The 20,681-nt window shown below is 34.0% G+C and overlaps 1 protein-coding gene across 1 annotated transcript in view; it reads right to left on the minus strand.

The window, feature by feature from the left end:
• The window catches only part of LOC134690190 (uncharacterized), a 51,246-nt gene extending 41,197 nt beyond the window's left edge, over positions 1 to 10,049 (minus strand). Inside the window, exons 1-5 of the mRNA XM_063550167.1 lie at positions 10,032 to 10,049; positions 6,317 to 6,400; positions 4,427 to 4,525; positions 2,558 to 2,659; positions 1,992 to 2,099 (exon numbers count right to left, since the gene is read on the minus strand). Coding sequence (XP_063406237.1) covers positions 1,992 to 2,099; positions 2,558 to 2,659; positions 4,427 to 4,525; positions 6,317 to 6,400; positions 10,032 to 10,049 — 411 coding nt within the window. The remainder of the gene's footprint in view (positions 1 to 1,991; positions 2,100 to 2,557; positions 2,660 to 4,426; positions 4,526 to 6,316; positions 6,401 to 10,031) is intronic.
• Positions 10,050 to 20,681: the final 10,632 nt, after the last annotated feature.

Genomic DNA, 20,681 nt, shown 5'->3' on the forward strand with positions numbered 1-20,681 from the left:
TGCAGCTTAACTGCATAAAAATCTAATTTGGCATAAAAATTATAAAGATCATATCATAAGCAACAAGTGTACTAAGTTTCAAGTTGATTGGACTTCAGCTTCATCAAAAACTACCTGGACCAAAAACTTTAACCTGAAACTCCTACTTTCATTTTCTATGTTCAGTGGACCGTGAAATTGGGGTCAAAAGTCTAATTTGGCTTTAAAGTTAGAAAGATCATATCATAAGCAACAAGTGTACTAAGTTTCAAGTTGATTGGACTTCAGCTTCATCAAAAACTACCTTGACCAAAAACTTTAACCTGAACGGACGGACGCAAAGACAGACGCACAGACGAACGGAGGCACAGACCAGAAAACATAATGCCCCTCTACTATCGTAGGTGGGGCATAAAAACAGTAAAATTTCCTTAAAATTACCAATTCAGGGGCAGGAACCCAACAACGGGTTGTCCGATTTATCTGAAAATTTCAGGGCAGATAGATCTTGACCTGAAAAACAATTTAACCCCATGTCAGATTTGCTCTAAACGCTTTGGTTTTTGAGTTATAAGCCAAAAACTGAATTTTACCCCTATGTTCTATTATTAGGCATGGGCGGCCATCTTGGTTGGATGGCCGGGTCATCAGACACATTTTTAAAACTAAATACCCCAAAGATGATTGTGGATAAGTTTGGATTAATTTGGCCCAGTAGTTTCAGAGGAGAAGATTTTTGTAAAAGATTACTAAGATTTACGAAAAATGGTTAAAAATTGACTATAAAGGGCAATAACTCCTAAAGGGGTCAACTGACCATTTCGGTCATGTTGACTTATTTGTAAATCTTACTTCGCTGAACATTATTGCTGTGTTCAGTTTATCTCTATCTATAATAATATTCAAGATAATAACCAAAAACAGCAAAATTTCCGTAAAATTACCAATTCAGTGGCAGCAACCCAACAACAGGTTGTCCGATGTATCTGCAAATTTCAGGGCAGATAGATCTTGACCTGATAAACAATTTTACTTCCTGTCAGATTTACTCTAAATGCTTTGGTTTTTGAGTCATAAGCCAAAAACTGCATTTTACCCCTGTGTTCTATTTTTAGCCATGGCAGCCATCTTGGTTGGTTGGCGGGGTCACGCCACACATTTTTTAAACTAGATACCCCAAAGATGATTGTGGCCAAGTTTGGGTTAATTTGGCCCAGTAGTTTCAGAGGAGAAGATTTTTGTAAAAGATTACTAAGATTTACGAAAAATGGTTAAAAATTGACTATAAAGGGCAATAACTCCTAAAGGGGTCAACTGACCATTTTGGTCATTTTGACTTATTTGTAAATCTTACTTTGCTGAACATTATTGCTGTGTACAGTTTATCTCTATCTACAATAATATTCAAGATAATAACCAAAAACAGCAAAAATTCCCTAAAATTACCAATTCAGGGGCAGTAACCCAACAATGGGTTGTCGAATTCATCTGCAAATTTGAGGGCAGATAGATCTTGACCCGATAAACAATTTTACCCCATGTCAGATTTGCTCTAAATGCTTTGGTTTTTGAGGTATAAGCCAAAAACTGCATTTTACCCCTATGTTCTATTTGTAGCCATGGCAGCCATCTTGGTTGGTTGGCCAGGTCACCGGACACATTTTTTAAACTAGATACCCCAATGATGATTGTGGCCAAGTTTGGTTTAATTTGGCCCAGTAGTTTCAGAGGAGAAGATTTTTGTAAAAGTTAACAACGACGACGGACGACGGACGACGGACGCAAAGTGATGGGAAAAGCTCACTTGGCCCTTCGGGCCAGGTGAGCTAATAAAAGTCACTTATAATGGTTTTATTTTTATTTTTAGTGTCGACTCGACCAATTTTGCACTTTTATTTTTTTTTTTATTTCGCCCCCTCGACCCTAATTTTTTACAAATGTTCTCGTTAAACAGATAAAATAAAAAGTCTGGCCTAATAGTTGAACACTGGTCATATACTATAAAATATTACCTTATGTGTTGTAACCAAGGGACTTGCACCTCCTTGTTCTACCAGACATCTTGTGATCTGTAGATATCCCTCCCTAGCAGCATAATGTAAAGCTGTGTATCCATCTCTCTATAATATAACCAAATAACATGAAAATATTATGGACAATACTTTGTTGTCAATATCAATAATATACAACATATCCTACAACTGACATTAAAACTTGTCTGATAAACTGGACATTGTTGTGTAATAAATATAAACAAAATATATATCACATGAACCAATGGTCAAAACTAAATAAAATGACCAGTCACACTTTGTATTTATATTGTATAAAAACAATAAATAGACATGTTTTGTTGTGAAATGTCAAAACTTCCATTAAACCTGATATCTTAAAAAAACAATTTTTTTCAAGAAATGTGTAAAATAATTATATCAATGGATTCAGTAGAACAAAACAAGTAAAATGAGACCCCACTTTATATGATTCTTACAAATATTTGTTCATTAAACCTGTCTGATTAACAACATGACTTAGTATAGATTAATAGTAATGTGATCAGACTAAGTAGATAACATACTGATGTGATGTCGATCTTACATCCTCTATCAATGAGGAGTCTACAGATCTCCAGGTGTCCAAACATGGCAGCCCACATTAATGCTGTCACTCCATCATACACCTGGAATAATACAACTGACATCAAAACTTGTCTGATAAACTGGACAATGTTGTGTAACAAATATAAACAAAATATATATCACATGAATCAGTGGTCAAAACTGAATAAAATGACCAGTCACACTTGTATTTATATTGTATATAAACAAACAATAAACATGTTTTGTTGTAAAATGTCAAAACTTCCATTAAACCTGATATCTTAAAAAAAAAATTTTTTCAAGAAATGTGTAAAATAATTATATCAATGGATTCAGTAGAACAAAACAAGTAAAATGAGACCCCACTTTATATGATTATTACACATATTTGTTCTTTAAAACTGTCTGATTAACAACAGGAATTAGTGTAGATTCAGTATAATTGTTCATTTTAATAAAATATTTTTTTAAGAAACATGAAAAGGAGTAATATTTTCTAATTCAAAACAATAATACGAGTAAAATAAGACCCCACTTGATATAATTAGGTCTTTCCACTTTTCTGTGGAAAGACCTATTGTTTTTCTTCTGATTATTTTTTTTTTTTTTTTTTTTTTCTTCCGCCTAATTTTGTTCTTGCGATAAACATTTGTTTTGCAATATGTCGCTTAGATATTTGGTATATGATATCGAACAATTGATGCGCTTTTGAAATTTACCCTGCGTAACCGAAAACTTTTCTTTGTAGGAGTTATCTCCCCAAACACTGTTTTCCTTGTTAGCGCAACTCCTTCGCAACCGTAAAATATTATGACAAATTTATTTTACAAAATTGCTCGTTATATCCTTCGCATGATTTGTCCTATTTTGACCGAAGTGATATGAACGCTCCATATGAGAGTTATTTCCCCTAATTCATTTAATATAAGTGAATTGCATTTCTAACTGGTAAACCATAATTGATAGAGACCTAGGATCTTTTGATTTGAGGTCCTTGGTCCAAAAAAATGAAAATTAGGTCAAGGTCAAAGGTCAAGGTCATATTCTAATTTTTGAATATGGCTCATTTCCACTCATTTCCTGAAAACGTATAAGATATCGACAAATTATTTTTTCTAAATTGTTTGTTGCGACATGTCGTAACACGTAAATTTTGATTGCAAGGGTACGTTGAATGTAAAAGGGAGTTTTCTCCCCTTTGGTATTTAAAATTACGCGTATTGTGATATAACTCATTAACTAAACATAATTAAGACCTATAGTCTTTTGATATGAGGTTCTTGGTTAATGACCTTAAAATTGATCTCAAGGTCATAGCTTAATTTGACGTTCTAGATTTTGACCTTTGCTTTTACCTCATGTGTATACATAATAAAGTCATGAGACTTTTGACAAACGGTATCAAACCATTTAACCTTGAAAAAACAACCGGAAGTGACCTTGTGTAAACCGGAAGTAGCCATTTATTGTACTTTATTATATAAAAGTATATAGAACAAGATAATTTTGGAATCAGTGTCAAGTAAATAGTCAAATATTATCGGAAATAGAGTTTTTCAAACCGGAAGTAAGAAATTATCTCCCTTATCTAAAAAAATATTGTTCAGAAACCATATATTTTTGGAATCAGCGTACAATAAGCTATCATTTGACGATTGATATGACATTTTAAACCTATTTTTACACCATTCATATTAAAATACATTGTTTTGGAGGAAAGACCTTCAATTGTTCTCTGAACAATTGGTTTTTAATTATTACAAATATTTGTTCATTAAACTTGTCTAATTAACAACATGATTTAGTGTAGATTAATAGTAATGTGATCAGACTAAGTAGATACATACATTTGTGATGTCGATCTTACATCCTGTATCAATGAGGAGTCTACAGATCTCCAGGTGTCCTACCCAGGCAGCCAACATTAATGCTGTCCATCCTTCCTCCTGGAATAATACAACTGACATCAAAACTTGTCTGATAAACTGGACAATGTTGTGTAATAAATATAAACAAAATATATATCACATGAATCAGTGGTCAAAACTGAATACAATGAACAGTCACACCTGTATTTATATTGATCATAAACAACAAATAAACAACTGGTTTTTTTTGTGAGATGTCAAAACTTCCATCAGAACTGTCATGTTAATTTTTTTTTTGGTTTTTTTTAAGAAATGAACAAAATATTTATATCAATGGTTTCACTACAATTCTCTGAGTAAAATGACATCTCACTTTATATAATTCTAACAAGTATTTGTTAATATAATGATTAAATCTGTCTGATTAACATGATTCAGAATAATGATCAATTTTTTAAAAAGTAACTTTTTCAAAGAAATATGAAAAATAGTTACATTTCCTGATTTAGCACTAGGAGACAAACAAAATGAGACCCCACTTTATATGATTCTTACAATTATTTGTTGTCCATTCAACCTGTTTAATTAACAACACAATTTTGTATATATTAAGGAATGTGGTCGAAGTGAAGCAATAACATACATGTGTGATATTTGTTTTACACCCGCTGTAAAACCTTGGTGTAAAAAATGTTCTTGTAAATATTCAAATTAAGAACTTTATCAACTATAATTCAAAACAAACAAAAACAATTAATGAGAGAAAAAAAATATCTTTCGTACTTTTTTTTCTCTCTTTTAAACTGTTAAATTAAAAACAGATTTTGATTTAATATCGAATTCAGTATAATGATATAAATATCAGTTTCCATACAGATATATTATTATATTATATTCAGAAGTAACTTGTAGTTATGTGTTTTATATTTCTTATGTACAATTTGTTCTGTTCTGAAGTAACTTGTATGTTTTATACTGCTGGTGTACAATCTGTTATGTTGTGAAGTAATTTGTAATTGTGTGTTTTATATTTCTTATGTACAATTTGTTCTGTTCTGAATTAACTTGTAGTTGTGTGTTTTATACTGCTTATGTACAATTTGTTCTGTTCTGAAGTAATTTGTTGTTGTGTGTTTTATATTTCTGATGTACAATTTGTTCTGTTCTGAATTAACTTGTAGTTGTGTGTTTTATACTGCTGATGTACAATTTGTTCTGTTCTGAAGAAATTTGTAGTTGTGTGTTTTATATTTCTTATGTACAATTTGTTCTGTTCTGAATTAACTTGTAGTTGTGTGTTTTATACTGCTGGTGTACAATCTTTTATGTTCTGAAGTAACTTGTAGTTGTGTGTTTTATATTTCTTATGTACAATTTGTTCTGTTCTGAAGTAATTTGTAGTTGTGTGTTTTATATTTCTTATGTACAATTTGTTCTGTACTGAAGTAACTTGTAGTTTTGTGTTTTTTTACTGCTTATGTACAATTTGTTATGTTCTGAAGTAACTTGTAGTTGTGAGTTTTATATTGCTGGTGTACAATTTGTTTTGTTCTGAAGTGAATAAATTTGTAGAACTTTGTTTGTTTTATAGTGCTTATGTACAATCTGTTATGTTCTGAAGCAACTTGTTTTTTATTTTTTATACTTCTGTTATTATAGTTCTAAAGTAAATTGTTGTCGTGTGTTTATGTACAATATTCAACATTTTGAAGTTACTTGTAGTTTTCACTGTTTCACTGTGCTTTAATTTTAAGTAACATGTAGTTTTGTGTCTTTTTTTGTTCATGTACCATAAAAGGCTGTATCTTCAAATGATTTTTCTATGAATTATTAAAATAAGGTAGTTTTGAATGTGACTATTTTACTTACATCTCGACAATTGATGTCTGCACCATTCTGTAGACATAATTTTAAGGCTTCTATTTCTCCTTTCCTAGCAGCTGTAGTAAGTTTCTGTAAGTATAACATAGAAATTACATTAAATCTTGATAATCAATGTCTGCACCATTCTGTAGACATAATTTTAAGGCTTCTACATCTCCCTTCCAAGCAGCTGTAGTACGTTTCTGTAAGTATAAGATAGAAATTACATTTAATCTTGATAATCAATGTCTGCACCATTCTGTAGACATAATTTTAAGGCTTCTATATCTCTATTTCCAGCAGCTGTAGTAAGTTTCTGTAAGTAAACCGTAATAAAAATATATTGTAATCAATGTCCTTACTGTTAAATTAGGTAATAATTATGTTTTTTTCTGTTTAGCAATGACTACATAAATCAGTAGTATCCTTCCTTTAAATAACAGACAGAGAGGAATTCTTTTTATAGCATAAAATTGTTGGGATTTATGCATTTTATATTATCAAGAAAAACACCAAGAGTGCACACACTAAAATGTCTCGCCTTCTTTACTAATCATTGATATTATGTTGATAGTCCTAAATAAAAAGCTTCATCACAACTGTCACATAAACTTAACATTAACCAAGAAAACTAAACATTGACCAATGAACCATGAAAATGAGGTCAAGGCATGTACAGCTAACAATTCTTCCAAACAACAGATATAGTTGAACTATTGGTTATAGTTTAAGAAAACCAGACCAAAACACAAAAAACTTAACACTGAGCAATGAACTGTGAAAATGATGTCAAGGTCAAACAAGAGGCTGTCACAACGACAGCAAACCGGATTTATTAACATTTATTTGTGTCCTGGCAATATCACAAGAACCATAACTGATGAATGCTGAAAGTGAAAATCGTCAATATCAAATTGACCTCCATTTTGTAGTCAGTATCAACATATTAAAATTTGAAAAGCTTAGATTGAATGGTTTATTAGTAAATGCAACAACGTGAATGGAAACGCCCTTTTACGATCTTTCAAGAACCATAACTCCTGAACGGTAAAAGTCAAAATCGTCATTATTGAACTTGACCTCTATTTTGTCATCAGAAACAACATATAAAAATTTCAAAAGCTTTGGTTGAATGGTTTATGAGAAAAGGCACGGACACGATTGGAAACACCATTTTTCAATCTTTCAAGAACCATAACTCCTGAATGGTAAAAGTCAAAATCGCCATTATTGAACTTGACCTCCATTTTGTCATCAGTAACAATATATTATAATTTGGGAAGCTTTGGTAAATCAGTTCATGCGTAAATGCACGGACACGACTGGAAACTCCATTTTTCAATCTTTCAAGAACCATAACTCCTGAACCGTAAAAGTCAAAATCGTCATTATTAAACCTGACCTCCATTTTGTCAACTGTAACAACATATTAAAATTTGGGAAGCTTTGGTAGAACAGTTCATGCGTAAATGCACGGACACAACTGGACACTCCATTTTTCAATCTTTCAAGAACCATAACTCCTGAACGGTAAAAGTCAAAATCGCCATTATTAAACTTGACCTTGATTTAGTTGTCAGTAACAACATATTAAAATTTTATAAGCTTTGGTGGAACGGTTCATGAGTTAATGCACGGACAACATTTGATTGACGCCCGCCCACCCTCCCGACCGCCCGGCCGCCCGCCATACATCCCCAAATCAATAGGTCCGAGTACACAGTTATTTCGTAGTGCATTTCTTTTAGACAATAAATGTAAATAAAAAAAATCCCACCTGCGCTTTCTCAATAACATTTTTACAGTGTGTTGTACTACTTTTGGGACAAATTATATCAAAATTATAGAAAACTTCATCAGCTCTAACTCAAAATATGGACAATTTTGTGTTAAGGGGGTCTTGAAATCTTTTGACAGCTTCCGAAGTGCTAATTTTTGACCTTTTTCAGCTGGACCTAATCACTACTTTACCTAAATATTTATGACCCAAATTTTTTTACAGTGTCATTTCACCCACCAACTTGCTATATGAGGCATAAAACATGGAGAATTAAATTTGGAAGGGGTATAACAAAAATTGGCAAGTAACACACTGTCCACATTAAGGACTATATTCGTGAACAACGAAAATCAAAGGACGATAACTGTGTACTCGGACCAATAACCGACATTTTTGTCACAAAAATCCGGTTAATAAAACCTGTGCGATTGACATATACATCATAAAATATTTCCATACAACAAATATAGTTGACATACATGACATATTGCATAAAGTATTAAATAAAAAGACCAAAACTCAAAAACTGAACTTTGACCACCGAACCATGAAAATGAGGTCATGGTCAGATGACAACTGCCAGCTAGACATGTACACCTTACAATCATTCCATACACCAAATATGGTAGACCTATTGCATACAGTATAAGAAAAACAGACCAAAACACAAAAACCTTACTGTAACCACTGAACCATGAAAATGAGTTCAAGGTCAGATGACACCTGCCAGTTGGACATATACACTTGACGGTCCTTTGATACACTGAATATACTAGATCTATTGCTTCATGTGCTTATAGTATCTGAGATATGGACCTGACCACCAAAACTTAACCTTGTTCACTGATTCATGAAATGAGGTCGAGGTCAAGTGAAAACTGTCTAACGGGCATGAAGACCTTGCAAGGTACACACATACCAAATGAACCATATGGAAATGAGGTCAAGGACATTGGACATGTGACTGACGGAAACTTAATAACATGAGGCATCTGTAACAAAGTATGAAGCATCCAGTTCTTCAACCTTCTAAAATATAAAGCTTTTAAGACGTTAGCCGCCATCGGATCACTACCCCTATGTCGAGCTTTCTGCGACTTAAGTCGCAGGCTTGACAAAATTGTTAACCTTCAAATTTTTTTTTTTTTATAAAATCATGGAATAGATTTCGCATATCCTTGAATTTTCTTTCTTGTAGTATTTTCTGGACTTTGACTTTTGTCCTTTTAAAGACATGTAATACACTTAGTCCTTTAGTTGCCCCTACTTTTGTCCTTTTTAAGACATGTAGTTGTGTTTTTCATTCACTAAGTCCTTTAATTGCCTTTTGAAGACATGTAGTTGTGTTTCATTCACTTAGTCCTTTAATTGCCCCTATGTACTTTCTCATCCTTTTTCATATCAGCTAGTAGAAATCTCTCTATTGACTAACTTAAAGAGATACATATATAAATGTATGTAGACTGAATAAATGTAGATGTGGGATATAATAAAGCAACGAGAATGTAACCTAACAAGAAATAAAGTGTGTTGTATCAGTTGGCTCTTATACCATAAAATAGATTGGTCTTATTCAACTCACATGAACTTAACAATGGCAAGGGGAGATAACTTCTGTATTTTTTTTTTAATGTAGAAAAATTGTCCCAATATTTTTTTCAAATAACTGTACAGACCTACTTAGAGTTACAAATAAACAAGGATTCTGAAGTTACTACATAAATAATACACTATCTCCCACCACCTACTTTTAGAATCTTTTATTCACCTTGCACCTTGCTTTGTCCCAGTTTTGATTTTTTTGTTTTTGGAATAAGTAGTTTGGTAGTTCACTTAGAATTCTACTAGTTTTTATCTCAAGTTATCACATACTTGTATCTAAATGTACACTAATGGGGAACAAAACTACAAATGACAAGGAGACTATTAAGTAAATCTTACCACATTCCAACTTTCCATTATAGCCTTAAAATAGAAAAGAAAAGTTATATTTAATGTATACTGTTGAGTTTTAATTGAGGTATTTGTGTTGTTGCCAATTGAAAAAAACATGATCACTATGGGTGGTAAAATACTGACCTAATATTTTCATCTTCTTATTTCATTCAAATAATATATAATAGCATTGAAACAGTCATTTATCTCAACTTCTGCACTATTTAAAGTTTAATAATGAACTGAACTCAAAACCTTGAAGATCTAATCACATACCTGAATGAGGTACAAATGTATTCTACAAGCAGGGTGTGACTGAATGAGGTACAAATGTAATCTACAAGCAGGGTGTGACTGAATGAGGTACAAATGTATTCTACAAGCAGGGTGTGACTTTTTCCATCAAACACCAGAACAGCTATTGCACTTTCCCAGGTCTAAGAATGTCAAAAGTTTTATTTACCAGCATTAAGACACACATAAAGAACAATATTAAATATCATATTGCAGCTTCTCGAAACACTGTCTATAATCATCTAGATCAGTCACATTAAATTCAATCATTTGTTATTCTGTATGTGCCCGTTGAAAGACAGGACCTATAACGTAGTGGCTGTATTTAGAAGCTGTGTATTCTACATACAGGGTGTGACTCTTTCTACAGACAGGACCTATAAGGTAGTGGCTGTAGTTAGAAGCTGTGTATTCTACATTCAGGGTGTGACTCTTTCCACAGACAGGATCTATATAACGTAGTGGCTGTAGTTAGAAGCTGTGTACCATATTTGTGTTTCCTTCATTGTTGTAGTAGGCTGTTCGTTTTTCTTTTAAAAAAGTTTCACACTTTATCATAGCAAGGCTTTTTATAGATGATTATAATTGCTCATTGTTGAAGGCTTTTAGACGACCTGTAATTGTTTATATCTTTGTCCTATAGTCTAGGAATAATTGTATCATTGTTAATCATACCACATCTCCTAATTATTATATGGTATGAGTTTTGCTCATTGTTGAAGTCAGGGGTTAAAAAATGTTGTTACAGCTAACTAGCCCAGGACTTATTGGCAGCTGGATTTTACTTGCCCTGTTTGAAGAACTGCTAGCCCATCAAAACCGACCTGCTAGCCCATGTGTGCCTTACAAATCAGAGTTTGCTGCATAATACAGGATGGGCGTCATGTTTTGAAGGGGACATTATACACTGTATTAAACTAGTTCATTTTTATCTGTTGTATTACTATGGGTCATTAAATATTTTCTGGCAGAGAAAACATGTTCATTGGTTTTATCGTGTGAAACAAGTGGTTTTATTATTATATTTGTTGTCCACACATACAAGGGAGACCTTTTATTGACGTGCTCGGGGAAACACTGGCAATATTCGCAGAACATGGTCTCGGATTTTTATCCCAGCGCCACAGCCAACCTTACCTAGAGGAATCTTTTCATTTTATATTGGCAAATTTCCAATGAAGTTATTTACATAAAGTTATTGGCAAATAAAAATAGAAAATGACATCATAGTCATGTCTGGCAAATGTCCAACATACATTATCTAAATACATTTTAGATAAGATAAGGAAAAAAAGCTTCATCAGCAACATTTTATATTGGCAAATTTCCAATGAAGTTATTTACATAAAGTTATTGGCAAATAAAAATAGAAAATGACATCATAGTCATGTCTGGCACATTTCCAACATATATTATCAACTACTATTCTATACAAAGAAAGATAACTCCAATTGAAAATTAATTGCTATATACTTGATATGGAATCCTGATTTGCACCAACTTGAAAACTGGGCCCATAATCAAAAATCAAAGTACATGTTTAGATAAAGCATATCAAATAAGCCCAAGAATTTTATTTTTGTTAAAATCAAACTTAGTTTAATTTTGGACCCTTTGGACCTTAATGTAGACCAATTTGAAAACTGGACCAAAAATTAAGAATCTACATACACAGTTAGATTTGGCATATCAAAGAACCCATTTATTCAATTTTTGATGAAATCAAACAAAGTTTAATTTTGGACTCCCATTTGGACTAACTTGAAAACTAGGCCAATAATTAAAAATCTAAGTACATTTTTAAATTCAGCATATCAAAGAACCCCAAGGATTCAATTTTTGTTAAAATCAAACTAAGTTTAATTTTGGACCCTTTGGACCTTAATGTAGACCAATTTGAAAACGAAACCAAAAATTAAGAATCTACATACATAGTTAGATTCGGCATATCAAAGAACCCCAATTATTCAATTTTTGATGAAATCACACAAAGTTCAATTTTGGACCCTTTGGGCCCCTTATTCCTAAACTGTCCGAACCAAAACTCCAAAAATCAAACCCAACCTTCCTTTTATGGTCATAAACCTTGTGTTTCAATTTCATAGATTTCTATTTACTTATACTAAAGTTATGGTGCAAAAACCAAAAATTATGCTTATTTGGGCCCCTTTTTGGCCCCTAATTCATAAACTGTTGTGACCTCAACTCCAAAAATCTATCCCAACCTTCCTTTTGTGGTCATAAACCTTGTGTTTTAATTTCATTGATTTCTATTTACTTATACTAAAGTTATTGTGCGAAAACCAAGAATAATGCTTATTTGGGCCCTTTTTTGGCCCTTTATTCCTAAACTGTTAGAACCAAAACTCCCAAAATCAATCCCAACCGTCCTTTTGTGGTCATAAACCTTGTGTCAAAATTTCATAGATTCCTATTCACTTAAACTAAAGTAATAGTGCGAAAACCAAGAAAATGCTTATTTGTGCCATTTTTGGCCCCTTATTCCTAAAATGTTGGAACCAAAACTCCCAAAATCAATCCAATCCTTCCTTTTGTGGTCATAAACCTTGTGTTAAAATTTCATTGATTTCTATTTACTTTTACTATAGTTAGAGTGCGAAAACTAAAAGTATTTGGACGATGACGACGAGGATGAGAACGACGACGACGACGCCGACGCCAACGTGATAGCAATATACGACCAAAAAATTAAATTTTTTGCGGTCGTATAAAAATGAACTAGTTTAATACAGTGTATAATGTCCCCTTCAAAACATGACACCCACCCTGTATTATGCAGCAAACTCTGATTTGTAAGGCACACATGGCCTAGCAGGTCGGTTTTGATGGGCTAGCAGTTCTTCAAACAGGGCTAGTAAAATCCTGCTGCCAATAAGTCCTGGGCTAGTTAGCTGTAACAACATTTCTTAACCCCTGTGGTATGGGTTTTGCTCATTGTTGAAGGCTTTTAGACGACCTGTAATTGTTTATATCTTTGTCCTATGGTCTAGGAATAATTGTATCATTGTTAATCATACCACATCTAATTATTATATGGTATGAGTTTTGCTCATTGTGGAAGGCGGTTGAACGACTTGTAATTGTTTATTTCTTTGTCCTATGGTCTAGGATTAATTGCTTCATTGTTAATCATACCACATCTCCTAATTATTATATGGTATGAGTTTTGCTCATCGTGGAAGGCTGTTGAACTACCTGTAATTGTTTATATCTTTGTCCTATGGTCTAGGATTAATTGCTTCATTGTTAATCATACCACAACTCCTTATTTTGAGATCGTTTCAAGATTTGGGTTTTATAAAAAGGTCGGCATTTAAGAAACACATAAAAAATATCAAGTATAAACAGTTTCTTAAAACATTATCAATAATAAACTAGACCAGTCACATTAAATTTAATCATGTTTTTTTTATTCTGTATGTGCCTGTCTACAGCCAGTACCTATAACATAGTGGCTGTAGTTAAAAGCTGTGTATTCTACATACAGGGTGTGACTCTTTCCACAGACAGGACCTATATAACGTAGTGGCTGTAGTTAGAAGCTGTGTATTCTACATACAGGGTGTGACTCTTGCCACAGACAGGACCTATATAACGTAGTGGCTGTAGTTAGAAGTTGTGTATTCTACATACAGGGTGTGACTCTTGCCACAGACAGGACCTATATAACGTAGTGGCTGTAGTTAGAAGTAGTGTATTCTACATATAGGGTGTGACTCTTTCCACAGACAGGACCTATCTAACGTAGTGGCTGTAGTTAGAAGCTGTGTACCATATTTGTTTTTCCTTCATTGTTGTAGTAGGCTGTTGATTTTTTCTTTTGAAATGTTTCACATTTTATCATAGCAAGGCTTTTTATAGATGATTATATGGTATGGGTTTTGCTCATTGTTACAGGCTGTTGGACAAACTGTAATTGTTTATATCATTATTCTTTAGTCTAGTGATACGTGTATCAATATTATTCATCACATGAACTTTCTTTATACAATGAATTTGAATAATTTTAAACTATTGGGTAACAGAAAGAAGTTGCACAGCATAAACAACAAGAATGTGTCCTAAGTACACGGATGCCCATTCCGCATTATAATGTTCTATGTTCAGTGGACCGTGAACTGGGAGTAATCTCTAATTTAGAAAGATCATATCATAAGGAACATGTATACTAAGTTTCAAGTTGATTAGACTTCAATTTCATCAAAAACTTTAACTTGAAGCAGGACAGAGGGACCAACGGACGGAAGATCAGACGAACAGACGGACCCACAGATCAAAAAACATAATGCCCATAAATGGGGCATAAAAATTGCTAACATTCTACAAATCAACATTTTCAAGCTGTTCATCAAATATAAAATCATTCCATAGAAGCCAAGAAAAAGAAATTTTCATTGTACAATGAGTGTTGTATAATTTCAAACTATCAATGTGGCTGTACGACAGATGTGAAAACATGAAGTGGCTGTATGACAGATATGAAAACAGGAAGCGGATGTATGACAGATGCGAAACCAGGAAGTGGATGTATTACAGATGTGAAAACAGGAAGTGGCTGTATGGCAGATGTGAAAACAGGAAGTGACTGTGCAGCAGATGTGAAAAAAAGGGAAAACAGGAAGTGACTGTACAGCAGATGTGAAAAAAAGGAAGTGGCTGTATGGCATATGTGAAAACTACTTACTCTGACTCTGTATTGATTTACCTCATTTTGGAGAAGCAGCAAATATTAATTTTCAAGTCTTTGGTTTAACTGTCCAGGGTTCCAACCCACCACCTCCCACACTAAAGGTGAACACAATACCACAACACCATGAAGATCTTTGGTTGAACTGTCCAGAGTTCCAACCCACCACCTCCCACACTAAAAGTTAACACAATACTACAACACCATGAAGATCTTTGGTTTAACTGTCCAGGGTTCCAACCCACCACCTCCCACACTAAAAGTTAACACAATACTACAACACCATGAAGATCTTTGGTTTAACTGTCCAGGGTTTAAACCCACCACCTCCCACACTAAAAGTTAACACAATACTACAACACTGTGAAGATCTTTGGTTTAACTGTCCAGGGTTTAAACCCACCACCTCCCACCCTTAAAGTTAACACAATACCACAACACCATGAAGATCTTTGGTTTAACTGTCCAGGGTTTAAACCCACCACCTCCCACACTAAAAGTTAACACAATACCACAATACCATGAAGATCTTTGGTTTAACTGTCCAGGGTTCAAACCCACCACCTCCCACACTAAAAGTTAACACAATACCACAACACCATGAAGATCTTTGGTTTAACTGTCCAGGGTTCCAACCCACCACCTCCCACACTAAAAGTTAACACAATACTACAACACCATGAAGATCTTTGGTTGAACTGTCCAGGGTTTAAACCCACCACCTCCCACCCTTAAAGTTAACACAATACTACAACACCATGAAGATCTTTGGTTTAACTGTCCAGGGTTTAAACCCACCACCTCCCACACTAAAAGTTAACACAATACCACAACACCATGAAGATCTTTGGTTGAACTGTCCAGGGTTTAAACCCACCATCTCCCACACTTAAAGTTAACACAATACTACAACACCGTGAAGATCTTTGGTTGAACTGTCCAGGGTTCAAACCCACCACCTCCCACACTAAAAGTTAACACAATACCACAACACCATGAAGATCTTTGGTTTAACTGTCCAGGGTTCCAACCCACCACCTCCCACACTAAAAGTTAACACAATACTACAACACCATGAAGATCTTTGGTTTAACTGTCCAGGGTTTAAACCCACCACCTCCCACCCTTAAAGTTAACACAATACTACAACACCATGAAGATCTTTGGTTTAACTGTCCAGGGTTTAAACCCACCACCTCCCACACTAAAAGTTAACACAATACCACAACACCATGAAGATCTTTGGTTGAACTGTCCAGGGTTCAAACCCACCACCTCCCACACTAAAAGTTAACACAATACCACAACACCATGAAGATCTTTGGTTTAACTGTCCAGGGTTCCAACCCACCACCTCCCACACTAAAAGTTAACACAATACTACAACACCATGAAGATCTTTGGTTTAACTGTCCAGGGTTTAAACCCACCACCTCCCACCCTTAAAGTTAACACAATACTACAACACCATGAAGATCTTTGGTTTAACTGTCCAGGGTTTAAACCCACCACCTCCCACACTAAAAGTTAACACAATACCACAACACCATGAAGATCTTTGGTTTAACTGTCCAGGGTTCCAACCCACCACCTCCCACACTAAAAGTTAACACAATACTACAACACCATGAATATCTTTGGTTTAACTGTCCAGTGTTCAAACCCACCACCTACCACACTAAAGTTAACACAATACCACAACACTGTGAAGATCTTTGGTTTAACTGTCCAGGGTTTAAACCCACCACCTCCCACCCTTAAAGTTAACACAATACTACAACACCATGAAGATCTTTGGTTTAACTGTCCAGGGTTTAAACCCACCACCTCCCACCCTTAAAGTTAACACAATACTACAACACCATGAAGATCTTTGGTTTAACTGTCCAGGGTTTAAACCCACCACCTCCAACACTAAAAGTTAACACAATACCACAACACCATGAAGATCTTTGGTTTAACTGTCCAGGGTTCCAACCCACCATCTCCCACACTAAAAGTTAACACAATACTACAACACCGTGAAGATCTTTGGTTGAACTGTCTAGGGTTCAAACCCACCACCTCCCACACTAAAAGTTAACACCATACCACAACACCATGAAGATCTTTGGTTGAACTGTCCAGGGTTTAAACCCACCACCTCCCACACTAAAAGTTAACACAATACCACAACACCGTGAAGATCTTTGGTTGAAATGTCCAGGGTTCAAACCGACCACCTCCCACACTAAAAGTTAACACAATACCACAACACCATGAAGATCATCGAGGCAGTCTTTATGGATTGACATATATTATACAATACATACTAATAAATAAATACTGATGAATGTACTTCTGAGGTCAGCCTAATTTATAAGTAACAATGTGTCGTCATCTAAAGCATCTGTGAAAAATAACTGTAAATCATATTTACTTGTTTAAGCTCGATATATATGTAAAATTGCAGTATGACTAAAAAATACTTCATTCGTACTTGTTATGAATGTTTCTTATAAACATATCAATGTGTGTGTGTTATCTCCCTGTTTCAATAAAATAAACTTACAGTTATAAGTTATATGCTTCGCTATTGACCCCCTACAGATCCATAGAGGGTTAGTAAAATCCATAGGGGCTGAGGCCGAAGGGGGTAAGTAGTGAACCATATATGATATAACGAATTTATCGCACATGGGACTTCTCCTGCTGCGTTTTGTATAATCAAAGTGCTGGATAGCACCTCTGGAAAGTTTGCAACTGTAGCTGCATATTATTCCAAAAAGGTTATAGACGTGTATTATTTCAAAAATGTATTTCATCACAGCTTGGATGTTTTAAACTAAACCATTGTCTCGTCAGTAATTATCAAAAATAACTTTTTTTCATGTTTGTCATAAAAAGTTTTGATATTTTCTATTGCAACCTAAAAACAGTAGATCTGAAATATTGAAATATACAGAAAGCTCTGTTAATTTCTTTTTTAAGTACCCATGCCATGTCAACATCAAGGGCCTGTGAATTAGTATTTTTCTATTGGTTTAGATCCTTCATATTTGTTTTTAGTAAATTAACACGTAAGTTTTTTGTTTGAATTGCTCTACATATTTCCTATCGGGGCCTTTTATATTTTTCTACATGTATATGGTACAAATATTTCTCATTATTGACGACCATATGGTGGCCTATAGTTATCAATACATTTTCCTCCTTTGAACTCTTTTGGATAGCATTGGTTCTTTGCAAAAAATACCGCATCCTTTTTTATAAATAAGACAGTAACAATAACTTAAATCAATACAACTGTAATGAAAGCGAATTTATATTAAAGGCTTTTATCAAAAATAGGGAACATGTCCATGGGACACAAATGATGCCCCCGCTAGCATTAATGTTATAAAGGGTCACAACTCAAGAACTGTAAAATGTGACACTACCAAAATGTGTACTTGATCTGAGTTATGGGGTAATAAGCATTGTGTATACATTCTAATTACACAGTATTGGGCAATAGATTTGTAAGATATTGACATTTGATTTGTGTCAGAAACCTATATATTAAGTCAAAAATTTGATCCCAATCAAAATTCAGAGCTATATCAAGCTCGAATGTTGTGTCCATACTTGCCCCAACTGTTCAGGGTCTCGACCTCTGCGGTCGTATAAAGATGTGTCAAGCGAAGCATCTGGTTCCATTTGTAACAAGGCACAACCCTAGAGCAGTTAAATTTTTTTTTAATCAAAGTGAGTAATTACCTTTACTCGACCTTGGCGTGAGACGTTAGACATATGATATAATTATCTAGTATTTTATATTCTTTCACCTGTGTTTTGTTTAAACCAGAGACATATATACATATATATGTCTGTTTAAACAAACCGTTATCACTTTTCAATTATCCGACAGCTTGGTCAAAATGTCAACTTGTTCTCGCATTTTAATCAGTCATTCCCGATTCTTTCGATACACTCGGGATTTTACCACGTTTACGTACGTACATATAGTAAACAGGTAAAAGTAGAGCGGGAAAATGTTCATTCATGAAATATTCTTGAATGAATGAAAACGTAATCTCGCGTAGATTTCTCTTCAGCACATGGCAGATCCGCGAAGTAGTGTTTGTGATACTCATTTTTAAAAATGAAGTTAAATTCATCTGAATCGTCGGTGAACATTCATTTCTTTTTTATTCAAGCTGTAATATTTTTATTCAAAACAGTAGTTACTCAAAATTTTAAAAGAATCTTCCAAGAATCAGTACTCAAACACTAGTACTACACCATCTCGTAGCAGAATATATTGCGATAATCTGTCAACAGGAAGTTCGAGGCCGATGCTTAAGGAAAGTAGCAATAGCAAGCTATAGCAAACTTTCCAAAAATAAACAACGAAATACAACAACACCAATAGATGACGTCACTATTAACATTAGACAGAGGTCAAGAACCCATATGAAATTCACTAACCAAATCCATAGGGGGTCAACATGTGACAGCGTTAAACCAAACCAAACCCCCCCCCAAAAAAATAAGGTATAATGTGCAATTAAATCCAAAATTTAATGGCCTGCTTAATAAAAATGAAGACCTTATCATATGAGGTTATTTTTGAATCGTTGACTATATATTAACCTGTACACATCTCCATTCTTGCTTTGTTGGGTTGCTCATTATATATATCTCAATTTATTTTTCTATAGCACTAGTTCAATGCTCTTATATTTGAAGACAAATAAAATTGTAATGATGTCATCACATTCTTTGTGTCTTGTTTACTATAAAAAAAACATTGGTTGTATTTTGAATGTAGAAACTATATGTTGATTATCTCCCCTTATAGAGTTTGAACATTTTACATTATCTCCCCATATAGAGTTTAAACATTTTACAGTAACCTGATCTCCCCTTACAATGCCTTATAGAGTTTGAACATTTAACATTATCTCCCCTTATAGAGTTTGAATATTTTACATTATCTCCCCCTATAGAGTTTGAACATTTAACATTATCTCCCCTTACCATGCTTATAGAGTTTGAACATTTTACATTATCTCCCCCTATAGAGTTTGAACATTTTACATTATCTCCCCTTACCATGCTTATAGAGTTTGAACATTTTACATTATCTCCCCTATAGACATGATAGAGTTTGAACATTTTACATTTGAAACAAATTTCAATAGTAATTGATCCTATATAGTTCACATATAATGTACACTTACCTATGATAGTAACTTGACTGTACAATGATCACATTGACTATAATAACAACTTGACTGTACAAGGATCACATTGACTATAATAACAACTTGACTGTACAAGGATCACATTGACTGGACAAGGATCTAATAAATACAAATAATAGATGTTCAAAATAAAAATATGGCTAAAAAAGAAAAAGGCAAACAACAGTACACAAAACACAAAATTAACTACGGCCTCTCATCAAGAGCCTGTATCACTCACCTGATTCTACTTGGGTTTTTGAAATCATATAAAAAAATATAAAATTTGGCTAAAAGTAACAACACTTGGCCGGCACCTCATAAGGAAAGGAACATTCATGCTATGTTTGATTTCATTCAATTCAGTGGTTCTTTAGAAAAAGACTTGTATGCATTTCCCATATATAGGGTCCTATGGCAGCCATCTTGGATGTTGCAATTGCGATA

The sequence above is a fragment of the Mytilus trossulus genome, chromosome 11 (assembly GCF_036588685.1).
Source record: "Mytilus trossulus isolate FHL-02 chromosome 11, PNRI_Mtr1.1.1.hap1, whole genome shotgun sequence".
Classification (NCBI taxonomy): Eukaryota; Metazoa; Mollusca; class Bivalvia; order Mytilida; family Mytilidae; genus Mytilus; species Mytilus trossulus.